A 10,012-nucleotide genomic window follows, 5' to 3' on the forward strand; every position below is an offset into this window, starting at 1 on the left:
CAATGACCGAGACTGTCCGAGCTGGGGCTCGAACCAGCAAACTTTGGATTACAAGACGAACAGCCAATTCTTGAGCCACAATCCCCCCTTGAAAAAAAAAACCCAAAACATCTGCGGTTGGCACAGTACTGCAACTTGATAAATGACAGAGACCGGGCAGGTCTGCTCCCCAGTGTTATTAACTGAATAACTGACTTGAATAGAACAATAGAAGACCTTTATAGTCAGTGCAATTTACAACAAAATAGTAGGTGTTCCCCACCAACTGTGGAATAAAATAAAATATTAGACAGCAGGAATAAATGACAAACAGGATAAATTTATACAATCAGGAGGGATATATACAAAAATATACATAAAAATAAGAGAAAGGCACAGAACAAAATAGCAAATTGCAAACTGCTTGGAATTAGTGATGGTGCAAAAGAACAGTGAAGGAAATATGTTGTCTGAATCATTAAAACACTGCAAATAGAACCCATTAAAAAAAAATACAGCAAGCATTCTATGAAGCTATGGGGGACACAGACTGATAAAAAAAATCTTAAGATTGCCACAGCAAAATGAGCATGCATCCCAAATCAGATGCTGTGCTTAACCTTGACAGTGCTGGAGAGTTTGTTAGAGCACTTCAGTGTCAGTAGGTGGCAGCACCAGATCATGGTTTCATCTTGGGATGGCAGTTAAACCAAGCTTGAAGCACACACACACACACACACACACACACACACACACACACACACACACACACACTGTGTGGTGCCAAATGTATAATGAATATTTCAAGTTAACACCTAAACTATCATCTGTGTTTAGGTCACTTCTGTTACCAGATACCAGTCTATGTTATTTTAGGTACTAATGGTCACTGTTGGTGTTACAACAAATAAAATCCACTGCAGCACTGACTGTGACCAGTGATGTAAGTGGTTTACTGATGTGTCATGCCTTCCAAAATAATGTGTTTAAATTAGAAAAAATGTAGTAATACAACACACTACTGTACTGAATTCAGTAATAATATAAAAATGTTGTTGCTGCTTGCATTTGCACAATTGATGGATTAAATATATATCAGATGTGTTTTTTTTCCTGCTACAATCAACTGATGTCAATTTGTGTACAAGGAGACGTAAAATGGTGATGTCTACAACTTGATGAGTGAATGAGTGGAGATAATACTGAGAGGCAGAGTGTGTGTTGGTAAAGTGTAAACTGCATCAAGGACAGAAAACAAATCGCCATCGTCACATCAACTCTGTGTAAAAATCTACAAAAAGAGGACACTTACACCAAGTTAACCAGAGAGAAAATTCTTACAGTTTGATTTCCTTGAATTAAACTCTTCAAAAAAGAAAAACACACACTTTGTTTTTTTTAGCCATGAATGATGTTTGTGCTGTTTTTAGTCTGTGATCGAGGTTAAGCTGTTTGTCTGTTCTTTGTTATCTCCTGAGTAGAGGTGTGAATCAGTTAGAGACAAATTTTCAATCAGCGCTTTTTCTAAAACCCTCAGAACCACACAACAGGAACGACTTAAGTGAGCAAAGATTACTGATGCTGCAGAAGTGACAGCATGGTGCCACGCTTATAAATGAAATGAACAAAACACAGTTACAGAGGACATTTAAAGTAATGCATTACATTTATATTCTAATTAATGTAGTTATACTATATACAGACAGACTTATACAAACACCGAGAGTGATTATAAGAGTGTATATTATAATGACAGGACACTACCCAATATAACTTGTCATTCTTTGGCTCTCGGAGGAGGCGGACGCACTTTTTCTCCTCTCCCTTATCTTCCCTGCTTATGTCCTTGTCTAGTCTCGTGGGGTTTTTTTGTATTTTCCCTGGAACATTCTCTCACAGTCTGTTCTCTAAAACCTAAAAGAGGAATTATGGATTGGATCAACTGGTCCCTAAATGCAATTGACACCCCTTTCTCAACGAGAAGTTTGGGCTTGGGTGAGCCTGAGTGCTGAAGATATCTACCTATTCGGAACCATGGTAACAGGGTTCTGGCGGATCGGAGCTGGCTTGGCCCTGATTTATCGAAGAATTAAGAAAGCGGAACCGGCTGTTCAAACCCCCACAAGGCTGCCCGCTGGGATTGGAACGATGGGAGAGGCGTGAGTTTCTCAAAATGGGCTCATTGAGTCAGCACGGATAAGATCTTGGAGAGGCTACGGCTGCTGTGAATACTCAGAATAAGATCTCTGACTGCAGACTGGATACATCTCAGAAGGGCTAGCCCGGAATAACATCTCTGGGCGCAAAATTGGATGACATCTCGGGGAGGCACACTGCCGTGAGTTCTCAGAAATCGGCTCCTTGAGCACAAGAAATGACAACATCACAGAAAGCAAGTATGGCGAAGCTCGCGGCTCTCCAATGGGACCAGTGTTGGACTGTAGAACTGCTTTGAAATTCATATGAGCTGTTTGCACTAAAGTAAAAAATTAACATCACTTCATGCGGATACCCTCTCTGCGCCAGCTACAAGGCCGGAGCTGAACAAAACACCCTGATAACGACTGTGTTTAGTCTGTTCCTTCCCATTCCATGCAAAGCCACCTGGGTTGGCTGGAAGACTGTTTACTTAGCCTGGCAGGGCGAAGGACACTGTCTCAGCTGAACTATGGACACGCACACACATACATATACTGATACTGATAAGCACTCACTGACGCATCACCCTCCCTACCCCGGATCCAACGCCACCTCCAACGCTTACCTCCCCTCTGATGTGGACATCGGGTCAGTTGGAGGCGCAGTCGAAAGATTGCAGCGGTCCCAGATCAGATGTACACACTGGAACTCTTTCCCATATTGCTTGTCTGTGTTTATTGTGCTATGGTGTGTTGATATCTGTGCATTCCTGTATTATCCTTTTGTGTTACACATTTCAATGTTTTTTTTTTCCTCGCTACCTAGCCTGACCTGTCTCCCCAATGTGATGTTTGTGTATTGTATGTACGGTCGGCAAGGTCTGTCATCTCGGTTGTGGGCAAAAGACCTGCAACTGACAAATAAAGGCTATCTCATCTCATCTCATAAACAAATAAATATTACAAGTCAAATTCCTCAGGTCTGATGGGCTGTGTGGACCAGTCTGAGACCAGCAGCTGGACGTCAGTGGTTGGACTGGTGGACTACTTCAGTGAAGAATAGACAATGTCTGGCTCTGGTTTAAAGTCTGAACTCGTGGATTTTCAACAATATGAGAAGGAAAAACATATTTTATCATAAGGTACAGACTCACACTGTATATACTGTATATTATTGTCAGCACCTTGATGAGAGTTTGCTGTTTGTCTTCGATTAACAGCTCAGTGGATAAAGCAGGGGGAGCTGCTGTGGTTTTATATGCAGAGTGTTTTTAAAGGACAGTTTGAGGTGGTGAGGTGCAGTTAAGAATAAAGAGTTCTGATTTTATGTTTTATACAAATGTTCATCATCCAGTGATTTACAAATTTACTGCATTGAGGTTGGTTCACGGTGCAGCTGCTGTTTTAACCACGTTGTGACGTCTGTCCTGCATAAAGACATCCTGATCACAGGCATAACAACTCTATGTGAGATGCTGTGGCCGATCATAAACTCTTATAATCTTCTTTAGCTGTTCTATCACAAGCATAAAACAGGTTTACTCATAAATACAAATATAATGCGTGGAACAAAGAACAGCCCATTAACAGTCCTCACATGATGCAAGGATGGAAACTATAAAATGATTCAAACCATACCAGTGAAATACAAATCTGTGACATATATCGCACACCTGAAATAAAAACTTGTGAAACTCACCAGGATCTCATCACCTGCCTCCACCTCACACTTCTAAGGCCTCAGTATACTCGCTGTAATGGTCGCTCACTGTAGCAAAACAATGGGTGTTGCCATTAACACAATATCGCCACTTTAGCACTGCTTTAGGAGAAGATGTCTTCTTCCCATTTTCAAACTTTTGTATGTCTGCATGTCTCTGACCCCCTGTAGTGGAATACCATCAAAATTATGGTAAACACTGACATGATTGCACACTTTTGAGTTAAACACAGCTGTGGCGCCCGCCGCTCAACATGCCAAGTTATAAAAATCCAGAAGTGACAACCAGCTAATGCGCCACAAAGATTGTGTTACTTGATGTAGGATGTGACGTCAAAATTGGCTTGCGACATCCACGACACAAGCGTCTCGTCCAGCATGATGGCACTGTCAGCACGCAGCCATGTTTAAAGAACAATGTCATGCAAAGAAACTTTCCACTAGTGGGCACTTTAGCACAAACAGGTGTGACTCACAGAGTGAGGAGATAGTTTCAGCAATTTTACACATGAGAAAATCCCTCAGACTGTACATGAAGGCAGCTCACTGATTTGAATTTAATCTAGTGTTGAGGTTTTGATTTAATTAACATTCATTAGAAACCCCAAATAGAAAAGCTGTGAACAGAAAAAGTGCCTGTTTAGGGTTAAAACTAATTCAATATTAGTCTTGGTGAAGTAAAATCTTACCAATCTGACTGACTTTACACAAATTGTTACACAACTCTTCAGACAAACAATTTGTTTGGAGTTATTTCAGCCACTGAAAGATGTTCCTGCTGTTTTTACTCGGTGGTTGAGGTTTAATTGTTTGTCTGTTCTTTCTTATCTGCTCTGAATAAAAGTGTGTATCAGTTAGAAACACAACTCACATTTTCCGTCAGCAATACTTCTGAAACCCACAGAACCACACGACAGGAACAACATGTGACAGCAAAGTTTATTGATGTTGCAGAGAAGGCAGGACAACGCTGCACAGATGACATTCATATTTTAGTTATACTATATACACTCATACAAACACTGAGAATATATTTTAATGAGAAGACACTACAGAATATATGCAAATCAACATTGTTCAGCTGTGTGGACCAGTTAGAGACCAGCAGCTGGACGTCAGTGGTTGGACTGCTGGACTACTTCAGTGAGGAGTAGACGACGTCTGGCTCTGGTTTAAAGTCTGAACACAAACACACACAGTTCAACATAAGAAGAATAAGCAGCTCTGCAAACGAATCTGTTATATTTATGTAAAGTAAATGAACACAACAGGAGAATGTTAGTGAAAGTATCAGAGCATCACAGTTAACCCTTTAAGACCTACCATAGAACCAAGTCCGCCAGAGCTTATATTATATTTTTACATGTTGTAGTGCCATTTTTGGGAGCATTTCAAGTTGATATACATCAATACAACCATTATAGCCCAAATTTTAATAATATGTATGCATTAAGTGCATAGTTATTACATAAATTGCAAAAAAATGCAATAAACTACAAAAAAAATTGAAAATCGTTTTTGTTTTTTTAACATATATTTCTAGTTAAAGAAATTTAAGAGGCTTATCCCTCAAAACTGTAAATACAAAAAAGTTGCACAAAATAGTTTCCTACCACAGGAAATTTATTTTGAGTGTCTTCATAGTTTTATTTTTGAAATACACCAATTTTATATATATTGCAGGAAAAACAAAAATAAATATTATACTGCAAAAAAGCAGCATGTGCATCAAAATAAACTATTTCCAGCAGTGCAATATGAGTCCTAAGCATCCCAGAAACGACACAGAAAGTCATAAAGTCAAACATAACTTTTAAAAACAACAGTATAGGCTCATGAGGCCCTGATGGTAAAAAACTACATTTCCGCGAAAATGACGTCACTTTCGGTTTCGGGCAGGTCATGGCGGACATGCGAAAGTTCGCTCTGACGTCTATTCCAACGTAGGAAGTGTTACAAACAGCTGATCAGATAGGCAAAGCATGTTTCTGGAATATTATGTTTTTGTTGCTGCAAGTGCTTTTTATGCAGTTTTTGCAAAGCTATATGTGGAAGGAAACTGTGACTGAGGACAAGCTGATGGCATAAGATGTAAGTACAACTCTTCCGGTTTCATATGCAAAAAAAATTATTGCGCTAGCTCACGTGGTTGCAGAGCTACCGGGATTTAAAAATAGTTATGCAAAACAGAGCGTGCCCGCTCCGATCAGTTTTAAAGGGTTAAAGTCTGAAGAAGAATAAAATAAAAACTTTATGTCAAAGAGAAGTTTATGTATCTGACATCTTCCAGACACAAACTCAGTTTCATTAAAACACACACAGAGGACATCACTGCAAATACCACAACTTCTAAATGTACTGTTAGTGTTCAGGATGTGTGTTAAAAGAACAGAGTTATTGTTCCTCATGTAGCACAAAGATGATGTGATCATATTTTTTCTACTTTGGAAAATCACCCTCTGGTTATATTTGGTCACTGGTTATTAACAGTAGGAGAAGAAAAAACACACTAATTTTACCACAAGGTACAAAACAGCCCCACACTTTGTAACACACTATCATCAGCACTGTGATGAGAGTTTAGCTTCATATGTCAGCTCATAGAAAACAACAGGAGGAAGTAGCTGATGTTGGTGAGGATGCAGATAAATTAAATGTTTACAGACAACATCAGCACCATTCATTATTAATACATAAAATCCAAAATCAAAATAATAATCTGTACCAAACTGCCCATAAATTGTGGTTGATATTTCAGCATCTGGCTGAAGTGACTGAAGAGGTGTGAGCATAAAGTGAGTAGGATTTTTTTAAATGACAAGTTCTTTCAAATGTAACATTTCAACAAACGTTCAACACTCAAAGATCATCAAACACACAACCAGTTTGTCTCACAGTGTGTTGTAGCTAAAGGTTCAGCTGCTGTATTTGACAGGGAGAGAAATGAAAGTGTTATGACCGTGTGCAGGGAGGCAGGAAAAGGACCCAACATGCAGACTCTTGGAGGCAGAACTTAAACTCAAGGACCACTGGTTTACTGCAGGCATCAGTCAAAAACAGAACAAAACTAGGAGGGCTAGAAACTGAACAAGAACCAAAACACACAGGCAGGTCTGAGGGCATGAATGTTAACGATGCAGCAAAGCACAGAGGCAAGCACAGACAATAAATACAGAAGGTCAACAGGGCAAAGAGGGAGAAGCAGGGAGACACAGCTGAGGATAATTACACATGATGAAAAAGGAGAATGCAAAACTGAGCACACTGACTATTAAGACTAGTGCACAGAGAAGCTGGGGGCAGATAAATATAACGGCACGAGGGTAAACACAGCACAAGAACTCACACAACAATGTACACACATGGAACCAAAACCTAAGAACTAGAAGTCAGTAAAATCTAAAGAGCTAAGGAGGTAGGAATACTTAAGACAGACTTAAGACAGAATACTTAAGACAGACCAGTAAATTATTCTTTTTGATTAAGATGCCACCTCAAAGTTATTTACCTGCACTCCTGAACAGAAACAATGGTGCCAGAGGTTTATAATTTGGGCCTAGTAGTGGGATCGATCATCAAGAGACTCACGATGCCACATGAAATCAAGGAATAACAATACAAACAGAAAACACTGGACTGTTTCTTCACTCAGAAAAACCAGAACAGGAGAGGAAGAGAGGTTAGATTTAAAGGAAGAAACTGAGGGTGGACAAAATCAAACAATCTTCACCGTGTAAAGAATAAAAAATAAACCAGTGTAGGCAACAGGAAGTAAGATGATCTGTGTGTGCGTGTATTTTCATGGTAAAAAGCTCTTAAAGTGGAAATTCGGCATCTGATTTATGTTGCTCTGGATCATAAACTGTCAAAATGAATTAATTAGTGAGTTCATTTAACCATTTTTTTATATTTCCTTTGAATATCAACATGAACACTCAACACACAGCACATTAAAAACTACCTCTGCTTCCTCTGATTGGCTGTTGTTGATAATTGAGGCTTTGCTGTACGTGATGTCATCATCTCCAACTCTTCCCCTGTCAGATAAAAAAACCCGAATGAACAGCAAAGTAATTTCACTGTTTCATAATCACAGCAGGAAACTGTTTAAATAATTTGTGAATATGACGTTAAAATAATTTACAGAACTTTACTCTGAGAAACTAAACCTGAAAGAGAAACGGCTCAGACTCACTTTCAGTTTTCCTTTGAACTTGTAGTCTCACCAGCAGAACCAGTAACACCACAAGAACAAGAACACAGACTGAACTAATAACTGACACAGTGAGGACAAGAGAAAAGAGTGATTGAGAGACACAGGTGGAACCAGGTGGAGGTGTTGATGTAGGTGGAGGTGTGGTGGTGTGTTCCCCTAAAATAAAGCAAACACAGTCATTAAGTTGTCGTCACATTGTGAATGTTGAAAGCTGCAGAAACACAGACAGGTGAGTGTGTCACCTGTGACAGTGATCCAGCTGGATGGAGACTCTCCATGACCGCTGATGTCACACTTGTAGAGGCCTTCATCAGACCTGGAAACATGCTGGAGGGTCATGTGACCTGTAGGCTGCTTCCTGATGAGGGAGCCATCTTTATAGAAAGCAGCTGGGAGGTTGGAGGGAGTGGTCTTTGTTTTACAGAGCAGAGTGACGTCATCTCCCTCCATCACAGGGAGGACAGGACTCTGCAGGATCACTGATCCACCTCAACACAGAGACAAACTACAGCATTTCATCCATTTACACACAGCTTCATCAACACTAACTCCACACACTCAGCTTACCAGTGACTGTCAGGTTAACCATGTTACTGATGGGGCCCTCTCTGGACTCACACCAGTAAACTCCACTGTCCCATGAGAGGAGACCGCTGATGTTACAGGAAGAACCAACTGGTTTTCCCCACCCATCTCCACACTGAGTCCTCTGCCGTCTGCTTGTGTTTCTCCTCAGAGTCCATCCAGCAGAGCTGTCGTCCTCCTCACAGCTTAGAGACACAAACTCTCCTCTAAAGAACTGAGAGCTGCTGGGACTCACAGTCAGACGAGCTGTGAGGGTTAAAATGAAAAACTGATGATCTGTTGTACTTTCCATTGTGCAACATGAACCCAATCAGGTCATATCAGTGAGCATTTATCAGGTTTAAACTGTGACAGAAGTTATCAGGTTTAAACTGTGACAGAAGAAGGTTACTGACCTTGGTTTGTTGTGCAGCTCAGCAGTGAGATCAGAACTAAAGAGGAAAGGTTGGTTTGAGTTTTCACAAACACATCAATTCTTCATCAATCAATCAAGTGATAAGTCATATTTTCTTCTGTACTGCTGTGTCCGATAAAGAGAAGAGATTCTGTGGTGTTGATTAAAATGTTCCTCTAAAGTCTGATTTTTGCTTCATGTCAAAATGTGAAACTTGTCAAATGTCATGACTGCAGTCAGACATGAATCACATCCACAGACCTAAAAACAGAACACTGATAAAAATTAACTCAACATAAAATATTTATTTTCAAGATGAGACAAAGTCTTTAAATTAAAGTACTTTTATAACAATGTGTCAGAGATCAGTCATTGTAGTCTAACATCTACCTTTGTGGTACAGATTATTATTTAGATTTTTATGTTCTGTTAATGAATGCTGCTTATGTTGTATGTAGACATTTTAATTCTTCTGCTCCTGAGCACAAACAAGCAATCTTGATCTTCATCTGAGGATGGAGGAATTTCTGTATTATTGTTAAATAGACAAGATTTTTCATTTTTGTTAATATAGTTCTACTTTTTTGAGCTGTAGACCTTTTGTCTGCATTGAGTAAAAGACAGTATCAGTAAAATGTATATCCACAGTACAGTTCTGTTTTTAAAATCACTAAACTGCTAAATTCAGTTTTTCACATCCTATTTTTGTGTAAGACGCTCAAACTTCCTCTTCACAGCTTAAATGTGTCTTCTTTGTGTTTTAAACTTTCTTTAAATTCCGTTTCACTTCTTGTTTATGTCATTTTCTTTCATCTGTCATCAATCAACATTCAAAAAATCTGTAAAAATAAACTTTAGGTAACCTTAAGAGGTTTTTACTTACTGAGCAGACATTGCAGAGATGTTTCCTCCATCGTTCCTCTCAGTGATGTGACGTTTTTTACATTTACAAAAAATGAATCCCCGCCCTCTTGCTCTGT

At 39.5% G+C, this 10,012-nt stretch overlaps 1 protein-coding gene across 1 annotated transcript; it reads right to left on the reverse strand.

Annotated features, from left to right (window-relative positions):
- Positions 1–3,437: 3,437 nt before the first annotated feature.
- Positions 3,438–9,103, reverse strand: LOC146521451 (B-cell receptor CD22-like). The gene is made up of 5 exons (XM_085155392.1): positions 9,034–9,103; positions 8,621–8,884; positions 8,033–8,541; positions 7,799–7,874; positions 3,438–5,016 (listed from the first exon to the last, which is right to left on the reverse strand). Exons 2-3 carry the CDS (start codon positions 8,640–8,642, stop codon positions 8,210–8,212), a joined length of 354 nt encoding a protein of 117 aa, XP_085011518.1. The 5' UTR covers positions 8,643–8,884; positions 9,034–9,103; the 3' UTR covers positions 3,438–5,016; positions 7,799–7,874; positions 8,033–8,209.
- Positions 9,104–10,012: the final 909 nt, after the last annotated feature.

This window comes from Neolamprologus multifasciatus, chromosome 3 (assembly GCF_963576455.1).
Source record: "Neolamprologus multifasciatus chromosome 3, fNeoMul1.2, whole genome shotgun sequence".
Classification (NCBI taxonomy): Eukaryota; Metazoa; Chordata; class Actinopteri; order Cichliformes; family Cichlidae; genus Neolamprologus; species Neolamprologus multifasciatus.